Raw genomic sequence first — 19833 nt, forward strand, 5'->3', positions numbered from 1 at the left:
TTTTTTTTTTTTCCCACGACTTAATGTGATTTAACTTCTGCAAACACAAGTGGGGGACGTCATACACACTATTTGCCTTCAAAACCGTACCTTTTTTCGTTTCCTTTTGCAGCGACGGAATGATAAAGAAAAGCGTCTCGCGCCACGTTCCGCTCTTATTGTGCGGGCGGTGCGCGCCGTGCGGGACGCTGCAGCGCGCGGAGCTGCGGCAGCTTGTCTCTACTGTCGGTGGGAGGATCTCCGCCCCTGTCCCGCTCCTCAGCACCTCTCTCTGCTGTGTAAAATCCAGCGATCACTGCAGCAAGAAGTGTGTGTCTGTGCGTGCGTGTGTTTACGTGTGTGTGTGTGTGTATATCTCACGATCAAGCGACGGGAGCGCGCGCGAGGATTAACACCTGTGAAGACGAAGACCCTTCACCCGGCAGCTGACAGGTAATCATGACACTGTGATCGATATTGTCATCACACTCCGGTCGACAGTCTAAAATGTGGCTCACTTTCTTGGCTGAAGGAGGACACAAGGTGGTGTCCTGTCCTCTCCTTCTGGGCTCGTGCTGATTTCTATGCACGTGCTGTGATTTGTGTGGTTGAACTGATGTTAGTTTTGTCTCTTCAACTGTTGATGGCTTCAATGTTGCCAGTTTTAAAAAAAAACAAGCAGCATTGGTCGGGACCTCGAGACTGCCCGTCGGGGGGGTGGCTATGAACGGTTAATAAAAAAAACAATTTTTTAAGTAAAAAAAAAAAAGAAAAAAAAAAAAGACTTTTATTTTGAAAAAACGGCGTCAAAACCAGCTAATTAGCTAGTGATTTGTGATCGCAGCAACCCCATTAGGCTACCTACCAAATTTCGGCTCAATCAGACAATGTTTGCAACCATGCTAGCAGGCATGCTAAGCCGCAAGCTAGCCGAGCTGCCTGAAAATGTCTGTTAGGTACTCCCCAGATGGCCCCGATCCTGAATCTGGTCTTACTTCAATTGTAGTGTAAAAGACACAGCACTTATGGCACAATAAAGGTTTTTCAAAAACTTCCACCGACATGAATTACATGGCCTCAGGCCAAGCCTCCTACAGAGGTCAGTGTGGGACATGAGAGTGACCTGGTGGAGTGCCGGGCCTAGGAGGCCCGGCCTTTGTCGGCGTGAACGAAGGTGTGAATGATGCATCAATGAAGGTTTTTCACAAACTTCCACCGACATGAATTACATGTCTCAGGCCAGGTCTCATACAGGTTTTGCATGTCCTCATGACAGGAGAACATGAGACATGAGAGTGAGGTCAGGTCACATGAGAGTAACCTGACCTGAGAATGACTGGTGAGGTCACTCTCAGGTCAAACTGCAGGATATGACAGGCTGTCAATCACACAGCAGTGATGAGCCTGAAGCTACAGGAAGCTGCCCATATATGGAGTGATGCACTGACCAATCACAGTGGAGAATTTCACAGCTGCACCGAGCGCGGACACTCTGACGTCAGAGTGAGACAGGGAGGATTATATTCAAAGATTTTGCGAACAAGTGCTCTTAATCTATACTTATCGGGGGAGTATGTGGATAAAAATACCATACTTTTGTAGGAATTTTTGTCCTCTTTAAGACGGTGTACGCTTGGAAGCAGTCGGAGGTAAACTTTGGACACCAGGGGGCGCTGTTTGGCAGGAACGGCAGATTTGGCTCCATCCGCTATAGTGTTAAGATTTCGGACGAGAAAAATGTTACTGTGTCGCTTTAACTCGTCATTCTGGGGACTTGTTTTGGAATTTTCCCCACATATGTTACATCCTCTTGTTCGGCAGGGTCTCGTGAGCGTGGCGATGCCCTCGGTTTGTGGCTGAGAGTCACGGTTTGCAAGCAGTTAAGAGTAGTTCGGGGAGTTTAAAATCGTTGATTTTGTGGGAGAATTTTCGGTTTCCCCATGTTAATGGATGACAGGAGCCAAAAAGGCGATTAGGGGGTGGGGAGCTTGGACGGCTAATAAAAATTAAACTGGACTAGGTAAGAAAAATTCCCTCTAAATTATTGTAGTAAACAATCTCCTCTATTTTTGTATATCTCAATTTAACCGATACGACCTTCGCCCTATGATGGTTTAGATTTTCCGTTTCGGCCTTTTTTTGCCTTTTTTGGGCGAACACCTTACTTTGAAAGGCAAATAGCCGGCTTCCTGTTGGAGTTAGGTCAAAAGTTAGAGCGCGTGAGTCGTAGGGGTCGAGTAGACGAAGAAGTTTCGTATTCGCTGTTTTTCTCTACGACATTCGTACGGACCGTGGCGGGTGATTGCAATTTTCTAGGTGGCGCTAGAGAGCCATTTTTGGATTTTTTGGGAATTTCTTGACGTGAGATTGTGGAGTGCCACACTTTTGACGAGTCTCCCAAATTTGGTGAGTTTTTGAGCGTGTTTAGGGGGTTCGGAGGGCCCGCACTTTTGGCGACGACGAAATCCAAAAGAGACCTGCCGTTGGCTGGGCCTAGGGCCCAGCCGTTGGCGAGGTCCCTAAAAAGGAAAAAAAAGTGACAAGTGCGAGATGACGTCCGGTCGATGTGAACACTCTGTCCAAGTGCTGCCGACTGATCTCCTAATGATACCTTCCTGGATCACACGCTTCACTCATTATTTACACTCTTTTGCTTTGTTAAACTGGCCTGTGCTTGTTTCCAAACACGGTAAAGACATAGGATTAGTTATTCCTCATATCACCAGATTTGGTATAAAATATAGAATAAAGAACGAAAGAAAAGAATGAATCCACATCAGAAACAGTATTCAGTAATAATACACAGCTCCTAAAGTTGTCGGTGTGAAAACAACCAAATCTCACAATCTGAGGTTAAATTGTTAGCTGGCAACTATAAAAATATATTTTCGTATGTCTACAAATCACATCTAGGTGATCTTCATCGGTGTATTTGTGATGGACATAGTGTCTTTTGTATGCAGATTTTAAGGTGAACTTGTCAATCAACTTTTGTTGTGTCAATGATCCCAAACTGAGATCTAAATCGCAAAATAAATCGAATATTCGATCAGCATAGTGATGTGGATTCATATCAGTTTCTTTCTCGATGAATCAATGTGCTCCCTGGTTCTTCATGCTTCTGCATCCTCTGGACCGGCAGCCAACAACCCAAAATGAGTTTAAAAAGAAAGAAAATGATCATCAGTACCTGTTCATTTGAAAAATCAAACTGTGTTTGAGTAAGAGCGACTGTTCCTTGATGGCAGTATTGAAATATCCTAGACTTTTTTTTTGTCAAGATTTTAAAAAATAATTTTCCTGTCAATTCATCAATTGATCAAATAACAAATATCCCGAATGTTCTGAACATGTGTAACATTAATTCCTTCTTAAAGTACAATAATCTCACTAAAACTACACAATAAATAAAAAAAAAAAAAGTCTGGCAATGCTGGGTGGATATTTATCATTTTGAGAAAATGTGGAATACACATGTATAGGTTTCTCTTCAGTAAATGTGAAATAATTGTGTGTTTTTTGTTGTTGTATATGATTAAAATCTGGGATGTCTAAAGGGATTAGACTGGACGCCACAAATAGATTTTGTAAAACAAGTCTGAATCATACTGTTATTATTTGAGGAATGACTTGTATCGATTAAACAAAGAGTATAATCACCAGCAGAGGTGTGGGTGGCTTCTGAATCTATTCAGTCAGTCTTGTTTGGTTGCTCATGACTTGAGTTATTAAACAGGAGTGAGTCATGAGGCGTCGCTTCCTTCACGGCAACGTAGCGTATCGGCACCAACCTCTCTTTGTCTGAGAGTTTGTGCTTTGGCCGCCAACTGGCTGAATTAAGTCTCTCTCTCCCCTTCTTGCTCTACTTCCTCTTTCTACTACATAAGTTCGGTGGAGTCTCCCTTCAGAATGATACAGTATGCATGTTTCCACTGTCCATCTTCTTCAGACAATAACTAAAGATTAGACGTATGTAACTAAAGATTAACAAATGTAAAATTCTATGATTTGTTGTTGGGGTTTTTTTGCCACGGTCCACATTGGGCAGGTTGGGCCAGTGGGTGTTTTTGTGTAAGAGTTTGCATGTTCTCCCCCGTGTGTCCAGTTTGCTTTGTCTTGGTTCCCTCCCTCGTTGGTGATTCAAAACTTGCCCGTGCTGTTGGTGTGGATGTGATTGTGTCTTTCTCCAGGAGCATTATGTGAGATGGATGAACTGATGTACTTTACTGGAAAACTGACGGAATCAAATGAATTATACCAATGAAAACCCTGCTCAAGTAGGCTCTTCCCCAAACAGTAATCGATGTCGTCTTCCTGAACAACAAAACACACGCACACACACACACACACACACACCAGTCATTTGTTTGTCAGTGTGACTCACCTGTCAGCCATCTGAAAGCAGAGGTCGTGTTGACCGAATATTTTCTGTCGGCGATCTAAACTTCTCAACAGTGACACAAAACCATCTGTCGTTTTCACACCGAGCGCAGATTTTCTTTCAGCCACTTAAATCTATCGGACAAAATGACAAGACGGTCGGGCACAACCTCTGAAGAATAGCATGCAGACAGTTCAGTTCCATTTTTTTGCGGAATATGTCAATTTAAGTTTGTCAACACATAGAGCATTTAATGCTCTTCAGAGTTCTTCAAAAGTACCGTATCTGTATTTTTAATGGCTGTCAGCATATTGATTCGTATGTGGAGCTGACTGACTGACCCGGTCTATATTGGCGCGGCGCTCAGACTTCGTTTTATGCACTTGAATGACCAGCTTATGTTAAATGTCTCAGCATTTAAGCCATACCAGCTTAATCTGCAGCATCCCGAAGCTTTCTTGTCAGATTAGCTTTTGAGAACTCGGCCTGATCCTCCGACTGATCTGTCGTCTGCTGCGACCTGTCAGATTTAGTCAGACAAAATGTTTGTGCGTCCGGGTTGGGGTGGTGCTGACAGCTGGTGCTGTGGGACGTCTGCTTTGTCTCAGCCGCTTCCACTTTATGAACTTTGGCCCATTTCCCAGGCCGAATCACCAGAGGTGAGTCTAATTCCCGAGTATCTTCACATCTGAAGGTTTCCTGTGTTGTTGGAAAAGAGCGAATAAGTGGTTACTCGGAACTCCTGGGTAACTTACCCCCTCTTTCCTCTAATGTCTTTGCATGTTCGCAAAGCTATCGTCGTCCATATCATCAGGAAAAACTGATTCTTTGTTAGTTGTATGTTTGCCTTTGCTCAGCATCGTTGTTGACATTAAACTCACAAGAGGACCGTGAAGCGGCTCGACTTCACTGGGTTCGGTCACGCTCTGCTCATTGCTACCTCTGCACAGCTTGTTGCATAATGTCTGTTGGGCCCCCTAAGCTTCAGGACGCCTCCTTAGAGGAGGAGAGAGGTGGCATGTTCATTAACCTGCGACATTGCTGACATTAATGGAGAATAACATTGTTTCTCTTCTTTCCTGTGCATTTCATTAGCGATGCCTGTGTCAGGTTAACTTAGTTGTTGAAGTGCTAATTTCACAAACATGTTCACTTTTTCTGCGTGATTTTGTGCAGATGGTGAGGCAAGCGAAGTGTACACAATGTTCTATATTACGGCAATATCTGCCTCCTGATCTGAGCCCTCTGACTTTAAGAGAGTCGATTTTTCTCAGACCTCCCATTAAAAACTAGTGGGAGTTTGTTATCGTTGATGAACGAGAGGAGCTGCTTTCCTCAGTTTCTAGTCAATATGACTTCATGTGTTATCACTCTATTTATGTCTAACCATTAAACAATATTCTCTGCATTATGTAAGCGCATAGATATACTGTCTTTGAAGAGTCGCATAAAGACGAAAATCACTGATTGAGGCACATTAAAAATCATTTTTATGGTCAAAGGTTTGTGTTTTCTAAGCATAGAGACCATCTCTATACTCCAGTTTTACAGAAACCCTTAGAATAACTACGTTTATTCTAGATCAGCCTGCTGTTACAGAAAGACAGTGGCTTATCTGATTTTCCTCACTCATACCTACATTTTGAAAATCTCTATGCATGTGTTTATTCACACAGATACTGCTGGCACTACAGGCATCTTTTTGATTGCTTTTTAGGGGAACATGCCTCTTGTGTCACTCCAACTTAAAAAAAAAAAAAACCTGCCTGTACATACAGAAAATATTTTTATTTAATGTAACCATGCAATGGTTATGTGAAACGGTCATTGTTATGCACAATTATGTAGTGGTTAACACTCACTTTCTCCCTCTAACTGGTGACCATAAAGTGTGTGTGTGCGTGTGTGTGTGTGTGTGTGTGTGTGTGTGTGTGTGTGTGTGTGTGTGTGTGTGTGTGTGTGTGTGTGTGTGTGTGTGTGTGTGTGTGTGTGTGTGTGTGTGTGTGTGTGTGTGTGTGTGTGTGTGCGTGCGTGCGTGCGTGCGTGCGTGCGTGCGTGCGTGCGTGCGTGCGTGCGTGCGTCTCCGTCAGCTCGGATCAGCACCAGCAACCCCATGTTTGAATAAAGCTTTATAGAAGACAAATAAATGTTATCTGCACTGTATCAGATAAAGCAGCTGTTGGATAATATTCACATCTCAACAGTTCCAATACATCATTTAAATTAAATCCCCAAAGTCCAGTTTGAGTCGCTCCCTGTGAGAAAGTTATTATGATGATAATCATAATAACAAATCACACATTCACTCTATCCATTAAGAGTATTGCATGAATAGGACTGGCCACCGCAGACATTGTGTTGTAATGTTGCTTGAATCGAGCCCCATTGTGTTTGTCGACACGCCTGCTGCACCAGTGGCTTTCTTTAATGCACAGCTCAAGTTGGTCTGAACTCAACTGAGTTGAATGTGCATCATCAGGCCTGGTTACTTCAAACAGTATATCTACTTTACTGCAATCCATAAATAACAGTGTTCCTGCTCCCAGTCAGCCGTGACACGTTAAGATAGCCTCATGAATATTTCACATTTTGTCTCTGTGTACCTGATAAATCTCAGTGGTTTCTTGCAGACAACGACGGGTAAATGAAACCGTCTGCACTCTGCACTGATCAGGATGATGTGGAACTATTTCAGCCATTGTTGCAGCTTTCTTGAGGGCCGTTAATCTTCCAGTAGCCACTTTCACTCGGTTGCTGTGTGTATGGGGAAGGTCAACATGCTCAGACTGATCGCAGATACGTGTTTTCCATTCATATGTTGTGAAAGAATGAAAGTGAGTTCAGGTTTCAATATGAAGATGTTACAGGCTGAATCAGCTTCAATGCAGCTGGAATTCCTCTTCAGCTGCTCCGGTCATTAATATCCATTAGTGATCCAAGTGAGACCGTCAATCACAGGTAGAGTATCGTATCTACTTTTTTTTTGATGATATGGAACATTTTCACACTTAATTTAAATGTGCAAATGTGTCTGAATCTTTCTCATTGTGCAGCTCCTATAGTCCCTCTCCATGTCAGTAGTGTCAGTGGTTGGCTGTGTGTCGCTGCTGCCGGCTCTGTTGAAGCCTGTCCAAACAGAACTGCAGCCAAAAGCTCCTCCCAGGCACCACCGAGCAGGAAGTGGATTGTTTTGTTTCACAGTTTGCCTCTGAGGCCTCGGTGCTGCTGTGCTACACTTTTTTTTTTGAACCATCTTCTAGTTCAGTCATTAATTTCACAAGGTTTGAATTTGAAAAAAACATATATGCTGTAGCATCTATGGAATATCCAACCCAGCTAATGCCAAAAAGGAGGTTGTAGCTTTTGATGAATAGGTGGCTTCAATCGCATTTTAAACATAAAAAAATGGCATGAGAGAGCAGGACTTGGGCAGACTGTCACAGCTGTGATTTCAACACGAGTCTCACAATCTGAGTGACTGAGATGCAAACTACAGCGGCGGAGGGAGGGGGCTTTTGGTTAAGAGGCAGAAAATATGATCAAGCCGAGACTGCTGTTTCCATGAAAAGGCACGAGCAACCAAGCCCTCAATGAAACCGTCACACATAGAAAAATACCCCAGATTTTAAGTTTCTCTGTTGCTAATGCCAAAACTCATGGAAACCTGGCGGGTAATTTTATCTTTTTGCAAAGTTTCTCTTCTCACTCTTCCTCTTGACCCATTTAGTCTTAATTTCTCCAATAAATGTGCAAAATATAGTGAAACACTTGTTTCACTTGCATCATGACTGATTGATTCTGAGTAATATTTCAAGATATATATCAAAAGATTTCACATCGTGTCCTTTTTTTGTTTGTTTGTTTGTTTTTTTAACTGGCCCGACTAAACCACGGCTTAATCTTTTTAGTATTATTGGCAGGTATGATGTAAAAATCTCCCCAAATGTGCAAATTTTCCAAAAGGTGAGGGAAATTTCTCATTGAATGTAATTGTAGCACCAAGACCGATGTCGAATTAGATTTAACAGGGTAAAATATAAATATCTCCTAATATTCTACACTAACTTTAACAAGTCATTTAGCAGAGGACCAAGTAGTTTGATTAATAAACTTCACTCTGTCTTTCAAAACTGCATTCGATCACTTAATTTCATGCTGATTATTAAGAGAGCCTGTGTTGCCATGCTTGTGAGCAGAGATTAACAGTGGGGGGGTCGAGCCACGCTCAACCGAAAAGTTTCTCCAGCAGCAATTGAAAGATGAATTTTCCTCTAAGTGGGCGTCCTCATGAAGAGAGGGCTGCTGCCTGGACCATCTGACAGAAAGTAGATGAGGTGGGGAGCAAAATGACTATAAGCACAGCTGCTCCCTTGCAGCATGGATCCAGCTCATCCATCTCCCACACACACACACACACACACACACAAACACGCCGTGTAGGGACATTACATTGACTTGCATTCATTTCCTGCAGACTTACTCAAACCGTAACAAGCTGCCTAACCATGAACTTGACACAACCCTAACCACAGCCTGACTATAAAACATGGCTTTCTTTTAAGATGGATTTTTTTTTTTTTTACCTCATGGGGAGTTCCATTTTTGACATGAGTCAGTTTGCAGTCAGATTTAGATCCGCTCCAATATGGAAAGATACATTGAAAATCAGAGTTTGATTATAAATATTAGTTACTTCTCTAACAAATAGTGGAGTAACTATGTTGTAGTTAATAAACATGAAAGTAGCTACTTGAGAAACCTCGTGTTAATTTTTATCTTTTGTCAATTAGGACTTCTTATGAGGCTACATGACTGCATTATTGGTACATCTCGGCTGTTGGCACTGTGTATGTCACTCCAATCACTAATAAACTAATCAATTGGAAATTATTAAAATTAGAAGGCTCTGTAATGGGAATGTCTCTAGAAATAACAGTTGAGCTAATAAACAAAGGGAAGTAGCTGTGAACCCACGAAGATAAAAACACAACTGCAGACAGTTCTTACAAAGGGACGCTAGCTTTATTTCAATGACATTAGTGCAGGTACCATGCATGCAGTATTATATTAGTAATACTTACAGTTTGACATTGTTTGTATTGCTAAAGATGTTGCTAAATGTCCAGATTTATGAGGTGAACACAGGGAGACAGCAGCTCTGTAGCTGTACAACTGTGTTCATGTAAAACAAAAGTCATGAACTGCGTGAACGTTTAGTGTCACATAATCATGATCAGTTTCACAAGGAGTGGTGTTCCAAAAAAAAATTCCAAATTCTACTTTGATCCAACCCTAACCATAGTCCGGTTTTAAAATGGGTCTTCATATGGAAATTGGTTGGTTTCCTCATGGGGACTCTTTGTATCCATAAGGATATTATATTGTATAAAAAAAATATTCCCACAGTAGTAAATATAGTCTCCCTCTCTCTCCCTCTCTCTCTCTCTCTCTCTCTCTCTCTCTCTCTCTCTCTCTCTCTCTCTCTCTCTCTCTCTCTCTCTCTCTCTCTCTCTCTCTCTCACATTCTGCATGAAATTCATAAATGTTCTCTGGTCATATACTTGAACATATTCTTCACTGTTTTTGGACTGTTGTTGGAAAATGTCAACCTTCTTGACAAAGCTGCATCCATTGTGGCCAGTGATATTTTGTTTTAGTTATAGTTTGATATAGTTATAGTCTGATAGTATACATATCTGTTCCAGGTGTTGTATATCAACACAGAACGTGTGCTGGGTGGTTAACCTCGGTTTCTCTATGCAGGAAAGAATTTTCAGATATTTATGGCTTTGTTTTAAAAAAAAAAAAAAGATATTCCTGAAGGAACAGCAGGCGAGATCAAAGGCAGAGGAGCGTTCGGCCTCTTTTTCAGACTCCACCATGTACTCCAGCAGCTGCTCTAATTTCCTGTTCACTTTTCCTCCTCCGTACATGTTGCACTGAGAGACGAACCGGGCAGGTCAGGAGCCCGATAGCACATTCCTTCATGTCCTAGCTTGCTCTACTATCCTTTCTCTCTCTTCTTCTCCTTCTCTTCTTCCTCCCCCATCCTCCATGTGGCTTTGTAGTGCGATTCGTACATTCGTCTGTGACAACGTGAAGATCAGAGAGGCCCTCCCTCAGGTGTAATGCTGTGCAGTGCTGTCAGTCAGGGATGTCACCGCGGTTCCCTTGGAGGCTCACAGCACGAGCAGACGAAAGTGTTTTTTTTTGTTGTTTTTTTACGATACTGAGCTTTGAATGGAGCTTGCATTTCTGTGATATCTAAAAATACCTGCCATATGTGTGGCATTGAATGCACAAATAAATGTCAGTGTGCTGTTTGGCTTGAAGATGACAAGTGGAAACTCCCAAAACAGCAAAAAAGTTTTGTTTCCTTTTTTTTTTTTTTCATTCAATGTCTGTTTTTAAGAACTTCTTGTCCTTGTCTCCAAACAGAAATGGCAAGCATTCGGAAGAAGCTGGTGATTGTCGGAGATGGAGCCTGCGGGAAAACATGTCTTCTCATTGTTTTCAGTAAAGACCAGTTTCCTGAAGTCTACGTCCCGACAGTGTTCGAGAACTACATTGCTGACATCGAGGTTGACGCAAAACAGGTTTGTACTTTTGATTCCACACAAGCAGACTGTGTCTGTCATCGCGGATTGAAACACTTTCAGTTTGCGTCAGAAGCTGAAACTTTGCTCTCAAAATTATAAGTTTGACACGTGTGAGTTTTTTTTCCTTAGCTACAGCTCCTGCATCTGTCAATATTTCCAGCCAATTTTGGCAGGTTTTCCAGTAACATTTTTTATTTTTTTTAATAAATGAAGGGATGCACTGAGCTGCAGTGGTTTAGTAGCTCTGACTAAATGCGAAATGAGCAAAATGCACATGAAAAAAATATAACTGAAGGATTGAGGGATTATTACACCTCAAGGCTCGTGTAGAGATTTGGAAATGGGGTGTTGGTTTGGTAAAGTGGTTAGTTGTCTAACTTCAGGTTTGAGTCCGGTTGGGACTGTTCTATCTGTTATATCTATCTTCATTTTTCTGATTATTTCAGTTTCCTCCAACAGTCCGAGGTAAGCTGGTCACTGTCAATGAAGATAAATCGACAGTGCTCTCTGTGATGAATTGGTGACTTGTCCACAGCCTCCTCAGTCGGATAAAAACACTGTAATCTGTGCTTCATTCATTCATTCAGGCGACACTAATCTGCTCATTAGTATTATATAGTTGATATATGATGGAAATATGTTGGCAATACTCATTTGCAGAATTCTGATTTAAAAAAAAATTTTTTCAAAACAAAGTTCGAGTCCATTCAATAATCTGTGCAAGTTCGCAGAACCTGACAAACCCACAGAGGTAGACACTTCTTTTTCATATATTCCCACATGTGAATCTTTGTTCTATCTGCTATAAAACGCTCCATAAGTAAGAAAAGCCCGCTCTTTTTACAAATGTCTGTATGCTTCATGAACATGAGTGATGAAACTTTGTTAAATTGAGTCATGAAGCTGCAGATGGTTTATTATGTCAGAGGGTTTTGTTCTCTTGATCCGACCACCGCTGTAGGATCACCACTTGGCAAAACAGGAAATGACTCTACTTCCCAGCTTCCTGTTCAGACAGGGAACAGGGATGTCTCCTGGCGATCCCCCTCCTTCCCTCAGGGCTGTTCTCCTGCTCATGCCCGATAAACGTGTCTCATTTCCTGTCCTTGTCCTCCTTGCACTGGCGTGGAGGAGGGCATGGAGGGGTTAACCGTTGTTCTGGATGGGAAAGCTACAAAGTTAGGGATCTACAGTGACCATCAGTCTATAAGGGGGTAATTTAAAAAACAAAAAAAAGATAAGAGGTTTCTCCCAGGAGAAGGGCTATCCTAGAGTATTCATCCTCTTATAGAAGCAGCTGGATCAGATTTGTGATCGCCGCTCCAAATCTGAGTTCTCCCACCCTCGAGGCTGAAAAACCTTTTTTCTTTCCACCTTTACTGGACTGGGTAGACTCTATAAATAGATGTTTTCCCCTCTTTCTTTCCCTCCCTAAAGTCTGCAGTACACAACTAGTCCAGTGGGAACAGAATGCTCCGATTGCTCATGCAGTCTCCGAAGTGTTTGGCCACCTCCCACCCCTCTGCCTCTGCAAACCTCTATTTTGGGACCGTTGGCTGATTGTTGCGCTCTCTGCGGACATACCAGAATCTGCTGTCGTTCATTTTCCAGCGTTTCAAACTTTAGAGTGAACCAGCTTGAAGAGCAGGCTAGAGTGAAGGCCGGCTGTTAATGCCTGTGCAGGTGCAGGTATCCAATTTGATGCTCGCTAATCTCACACTTTCCCTAATTGAATTAATCAGCGGCAGTGTGATGGGATGAGGCCGGTCCCAAAGTTAATTTCCACACCAGACCGACAACATAACAGACTTATCAAGCTCTCATCAGGGCAGAGCTGCAGTGACGATGAGGTGAAGTACACATATTAAAATCTTATCGAAAAACACAAATTCAACTTCTTTACAAAAGTTCAAAAACGTACACACATGTTTGGACACACATTATAACTAGTGTGTGTGTAATGGCATTTGTACATTACTCAATAATGACACAAATTATCATGGACCTTGTGCCATAGCTTTGAGTCAAGATCAAATTTCTTTAACATTAGTGAGTTAATAACGGTTCTTGAAATGATAATAACAGGGTTGTACTGTATATTGAGATAGGTCCGGCATTAGACTGCATTTTGAGATTTTATGAAAAAAAAATTTTTTTTTAAAGAAAGCATATGATACTTCTGCTATAACAATCACACAAGCACCACTGTGTTTGTCTTTTATTCTGATATTTGATTTGGAATATTGAAAAAGATGAAGCAATTACTAAAGAGGTTTTGTCTATACTTTTACAAAAAAATCTACTTTAATGAGTCAGATTGATCTTTTTCATGCAAATAATAATACAATATTAGTTGTTGTTTTTTAAAACCCAACATGAAACACCTTCTATTTTAAGATGTAAATTCTGAAATTAGTGACAGTTTTTTGAGTTTTAAACATAGAAACTGGCATCATCATGAACTAATGGCCAAAATTGGAGTATTTCAAAACTAGAGTAAATTATGAATCCATAAAACTTGAGGTTTAAAATCTGTTTCAAAGAGTACCTCAAGGGTTAAATTTGTCAACTTCAGTTGACACAGCTACTTTCCGATCTTCTCACTGAAACCTTCTCAGTATAATTGAAATAAGTGATGAGTCTCTTTTGAGATTGTAAGGAGTCAAAAGTACAAATGTGTAGAAAAAAGGGAGTCAAGTTAAAAAGCCTTTACGAAAATCCTCCAAGTACAGTTACCTGAAATATCTCCTTATGTGCAACAACAAAGTTATTTAAAACCTGTGCAAACAAGTAAATCAGGTTGCTGAAACAAGGTAATCATCAGACGTGGTTGAGAAAAGGTCACCATCATTAGTGTTTTTGTATCTGGTGCAGCAGATTTATTCAAATATGGCTGCAAGGCACAAACTCCTTTTGTGCCGCAGCTTTCATTGCATGCGTAAAGACATTTCTTTCATTATGATGACTGATGCAGAACTTTTGTATGGCTCGTGTCTCTGTATACACACCTTCCTGTTTCTGGATGAACGCTTTAAATGTGAATGTGTCATCAAAGTGACGAGGAGTATTAAATTAAAGTGGTAATGTACAGTAAAAGTAGACTCTCGGTGTTGACAAAATCTAAAAGATGAAATCTAGCCAAATGTCCCAATAGTTTCTTACAAGTGTTTCTCATCTATCCTGCAGGTGGAGTTGGCTCTGTGGGACACTGCAGGCCAGGAGGACTACGACAGACTGAGGCCTCTCTCCTACCCCGACACCGATGTCATCCTCATGTGCTTCTCTATCGACAGCCCTGACAGTTTAGGTGAGAGATCGGCAATGTACAGTTGCCTCTTCTAAATCATTGGCATTTGTTTAAAGCGGCGAGTCAAAAATAGCAACGCAGCAGCCCAGTAAACAACAAATTATAAAATGTGTGACTGCATATAATTAACATATTGATCGGTTTTATCACAGAATCAACCTAATTTATATTTGCTTGGCAAAGCCGCTTGTTAAAGGTCGTAATGGACTTGATGGGATGCAGGATTAGTGCAGCTAAAAACATCTTTGCCTCAAGCAGTCTGCAGAGCAATCCATCATGAGAAGTGTTCTGCGCCATGACTCTGCACAGCTTGTCCTTTTTTTTTTTTTTTAAGTCTCTCTCTCTCTCCCTCTCTTTCAGAGAACATCCCTGAGAAGTGGACACCTGAGGTGAAACATTTCTGTCCCAGTGTTCCCATCATTCTGGTAGGAAACAAGAAGGACCTGAGGAACGATGAACACACGCGGCGGGAGCTGGCCAAGATGAAGCAGGTACAGAGGAAGGTCAATGAGCGGCAGACTGTGTTTAATCAGGCACAAGTCCCTAAAAAATGATAAGTCAAAGCACACACTTTCTGTTATCATCTTCTGGTTTCTCACATTCAGCTGAGAAAAATACCAAAGCACCATATCCAGTGAGAAAAACCACACTGGTATGCATAGTTTTTTATCCCGCGGTCACTTCAGTCTGTAACATGCAGCATCATTTTGACACCTGGAGAAAACTGATTGTTTCAGGGCTCGGTCGGGATCAATAGACATCAACACAAAGCACATGATATGGAAATGTGATTCTGAATGAGCTGAGGTTAAGACTAGCTGCTTGATTTTAAGACATCTATTTTACGTTTTAACTGATTTTATGTATTAAAAACTCTTCGAACTGGACTGAAATACACCCCAACCTGTGTATTCATTAAAGTAGTTTAGTGGTTAACACTCTTGCTCCCAGTCCTAGCAGGCCTTTCTGTGTGGAAGTTTGCATGTTTTCCCTGTGTGTGAATCAGTCCAAAAACATGGATTTGAAGTTATTGCCAAATGAAATCTCAATTGAAATTCACACATTTGACTCTTCTTTTTAACCCCCTCTAAAACAACGAAGTCTGAAAGGCCTCTCAGTCATGCTGTCATGGTGGCAGCATGTTGGTTTGTGTCACAGGATTGTCACTGTGGCCTATTCTGTCTCCAGGTCCAGCTCATAATGGGAACATGTTGACAAAGCTCTTTTAGGGCTACGCAGTCAGCTTTTTTTTCTTTTTCTTTTCTGTAGAAATCGGGCTCTGAGAGACAAAGAGTAGCACAAAGTCATCAATTCAAGTGTTTCAGGCTTCACGGTGTCAGTCAGACGTCACCAGTTCAGCGTGCGTCAGGTGTGACTGAGGAGAGTGACATAGTTTCATCCAGGTTTTCTTGTTTGTCACAAATTTGCCATCACTCAATGAAGTTTAGCAGGAACATTGATCAAATTCAACTGATTGTGTTTTGTAAGAATGGTTGTGAATAGTGTGGAATAATATTACCGAACAGAGACCCAAGAGAAGATACACATGGAAAACATGCAGACTGGACAGAAAACCAGTAGAAAGTCAAGTTTCAACTGAGGATATCCATGCTGTCAGGCATACTTGACTACCCTTAATAGACAATAACGTAATAAGTTATTATGTGATTGAAGTAGGATTAAGAAGAATCCTTTCAAAATGTGCAGTTAGTGCTGCAGTGCTTGAGAATATGTTTTAGCAGATTCTGTGCTTTAATTGAGAAAACTCAGTACAACACCTTCATAGTTGTCGAAAATCTTTTACTATTTTATTAGTTTATTCAAATTGAAAAGAAATATCACAAAATGCAACAAAAAAAGCAGGTGATTGTCATTGCAAAGCTGAAAGTTGAGGCAATCTGACATGTTTGCTGAAAAATAAATGACATGATTGAGTTCTCAAGTCATTTTTAACTGTTGAGTCCCCAATATCGGCCTATTAAATTATTTAAAAGCTCTTCATTTTGAAGTACAGAACTCTCTTGGTTTTCTCAATGCTGCTCTGTGATCATACCTGACCTCAACCCTTCATGATCTGTGATTTTTACCCCTGCAGGACCCTGTGAGGTCAGAAGAAGGCAGAGCCATGGCCGACAAGGTCGGCGCTTTCTCCTACATCGAGTGCTCTGCCAAGACGAAGGAGGGCGTGAGGGAAGTGTTCGAGATGGCCACTAGAGCGGCTCTGCAGACAAAGAAGAAGAAGAAGGGCAGCTGCGTGCTGCTGTGATCAGTCCAGACGCTGCAAAAATCATATGACCAACAGGAGTAAAAAAAAAAAGAAAACCCAAACACACAACGTGAAAAGAACTGACATATTACCAAATGGATCTTTGTACTGTATCGTACATTCATGACAACATGCAGGAATCGAACACAAACAGGAGACAGGATCCGTCTATATTACAACCGTGGTTATAAATGATTGTGAAAAGTGTCTTATAGGTTAGCTTTTCTTTCCCTGGATCTGTCTTGACATGCAGCTCGTTTATCAGCTTGTTTATTTTTTTTCATCATGTCTGCAGTGTATGTTGTTGTAGATGCACATATTTGTGTGCAATATTGTCCTTCATGAGCTCAGGTGAGCAGCGTCCTTCTTAGCTTTGTGTAAAATACCCATGAGTAATATCTTGTCCAATCCACTTCTTTTTATCGCTGTAGCAGATGTGATAGAGAACGAAAGTTATCCTTTGACTATGAGAGCCAGTGCCTTTTTCTTTTTAAGTTTGTACACCACCGTCGACATCATGGTGTCAGTCAGGCAGTTACCATCTCAGCTGGGCACCTCTTCATTGAGCTGCAGCTCATTTTCACACTGTGTTGTCATTGTAAAACCTCAGCAAAGCCTCAACTAAGGCTTTCAGTGCTGGACTGTCGAGCACAACAAACTGTCACTTGTGTCATTTTTTTGTTTGGCACAAAACCATCATTTTCCAGCCTGCTCACATCACGGATAAAAACGGACTGCTGTTTCTGGCAAATGGTAAACAGAAGAATGAGATGCACTCTTTTATTAACTAATGCAAATCTGTGCAGTGTACCTCGGGGGTGGGGGTGGGGGTTGGCCAATAAACACACAAGCCAATATAACTCAACTATGCAGAATAGATGTTAGGATCGACAGTGGGGGAAGCAACAGGCCTGGTGAAGAAAGCTCCCTTGTTTGTTTCTGGTGAGTGACTGAGTTCGTCTCCAGTCTAACTCATAACACGAGGGAGCCGGTTACACCCGCCATTGGAATCTGTTTTGTCAGGCTGGTTTACCCAAATCATTTCTCGTTAGGCGATTTCCAGTCAGACAACATTCTTCACATGTTTGAGAGAAGCCGGGATGTGTGTGAGGAGTTCCCCCCCCCCCCCCCCCCCCCCCCCCCGCCTTCGGTTTTGGTGTGCCTTTGGTTTCACTCTCTCAGACCAGATTGACCGGCTTCCGTATGCCAACCTGGTTCTGACTGACGAGGTCGAATGTGGCATTGTTGACATGTTTTGCAGACTTGCCTCTTTGAATTTATTAAAATAAATAAATAAAAAAGTTTCATCATTTGGTCAAATATTTGCTCTCTGATTTTGGGCAGATGATTGAGGTTCATGCTAATTTTCATCAGTGGAAACTTTCAAAAATCCTTCACTTCTTTTGAAATGCCACAACAAATCAAGCTTATGGCTCTCTTTTTTAATCCAAGTCTTCACTTTGCTGGACATACTTTCATGTCTCAAGATGAAACGATTATTTTCAAATTGACCTCAATATTTTTTAAGGTTGGCATGATGTAGAGCAGAGATGGGAAGCTTTGGTTATGGTGAGGACCACGGGAATGTCGTCATTTCTACCAGAGTGCCAAAGTGTAAAGGACAGTTTAACGGTGAATGAGAACTGGAGCTAATCTTAAGTTAACTGGAGGGTTTTGAATTACGATTATTGAAACCTGGCTGCATGTTATCATTACCACCATAAAATGTGTTTTACAATATTCAAAGAATAACGGCAATTGATATTTGATGCACACGTAGTTAATTGAACTTTTTCCTCTTCACAGCAGTCATTCATCGTCTGTACGTGTCCCTTGATTGCATGAAGGGTGGATTTTGAAATATGGTCTGTGGCAAAAATGCTATCTTCTCCATGTTGCATGAAACCTTGTAAGTTCCAGTTAAGGCACCAAGTCTCCCGGCTTGCAGGGTTTTCAACTTACTCCGGTGTACTACTTACATAAACCCTCTATGGACTCATCACTCGCAGTGTTTTTAGTAAATGTATGAGTTTTAGTCGATATAACTTGTAAACTGAGGTGCTGCGATTGCTTCGATATACTCGGAAGAATGACACGACAGTCAAACGCCAACATTCAAGTCAATGTTACCTCAAATCTTGAGAGGGCGGATGCTACATTCTTTCTCTGGACTTGCGCGTGACAGTAGACAACAAGCACACCATCCAGGCAGGAGTGCACAGACTGGGATCTTTTCAGCTGAAGATTTTGAACCGTGTAAACACAGGCCTTGTGTCAAATATGGCATTCACGAGTTTCCACAAGCCAAGGAAGTCAGAGAAGATAGTCCAACAACTGTCACGGCTGCAAGCACAAGGTCCGCATTGTGGATTCAAGCATTCCTGTAATGCAGTCGAATGTGCAACATGTCCCGAAAAGCATGTGCTATACTGCTGTTGATGAGTATGTCGATAAACGAAAATCCTTGCGCTGTTGACTGCATGCATGAGGAAACCATAGATCTTTACTGTGTGCACACAGACAGGCACCTCTGTGGGAACAGCTTCTGCTCAGTGCTATGTAACTTTTCTTTCTCTTCCTGCTGAAGCTTTTGGAACAATTAAAAGATTTATATATGAGCTTATTGTAAAAAAAAAAAATGCTTTGTAAACACAAAGTGCTGTAGTGAATGTTTGATCTGAAGTGAACATGGACATTGTTAATAAACTATTTTTGAGACAAGGTGAGACTGTTTTCCTCTCTCTCTTTTTTTTTAAGAAAATCAAACTGGACGATTTAACAAACATGTTTGTCAAAAGATTTACTTTTTCAGTTGTATATTTCATATAGGGCACACCACAGAAATTACGAGTTTATTGAAGTAACAGGTAAACGTCCACACACAGTTAAAGTCCTTAACTATTACATTTTGATATTTAACTTTGAGCAGTATTGTTACTGGTGGTTAACATTCTATCCTCAGTCAGAGAAGTTTGCTTTGACTGCAGAGCTTTTGTTTCATTTTCTCCCTGCATCTGCAAGCATTTTATCTGAGTTTTTCCAAGAATCAACCACAAAAAACTGTTACTTGTTGACCTTGTTAGTAAAAGGAGATGAATTTTGCTTCCAGGAGTGCCAACATTCAATAAAAAAAAAAAAAAACTAAGCAGAAAAACAGCTTTTTAAATATTGTTTCAACAAACTGATTAAAATGTTGGCCATTTTGTCATGAGGTTTCTTCAGAAGGTGTTCCAACTCATGCCACTTGATGGTAACATTTGAAAACGTGTGGAGCTCGAAACAAAATGCTGCTTGTGACAAA

At 41.3% G+C, this 19833-nt stretch overlaps 1 protein-coding gene across 1 annotated transcript; it reads left to right on the plus strand.

The window, feature by feature from the left end:
• Positions 1 to 293: 293 nt before the first annotated feature.
• Positions 294 to 19258, plus strand: LOC308129014 (ras-like GTP-binding protein RHO). The gene is made up of 5 exons (XM_080494759.1): positions 294 to 432; positions 10799 to 10956; positions 14146 to 14266; positions 14627 to 14757; positions 16362 to 19258. The coding sequence occupies exons 2-5, from the start codon at positions 10801 to 10803 to the stop codon at positions 16530 to 16532; spliced, it is 579 nt and encodes a 192-aa protein (XP_080350885.1). The 5' UTR covers positions 294 to 432; positions 10799 to 10800; the 3' UTR covers positions 16533 to 19258.
• Positions 19259 to 19833: the final 575 nt, after the last annotated feature.

The sequence above is a fragment of the Blennius ocellaris genome (genome assembly GCF_963422515.1).
Source record: "Blennius ocellaris genome assembly, chromosome: 4".
In the NCBI taxonomy this organism is placed as follows: domain Eukaryota; kingdom Metazoa; phylum Chordata; class Actinopteri; order Blenniiformes; family Blenniidae; genus Blennius; species Blennius ocellaris.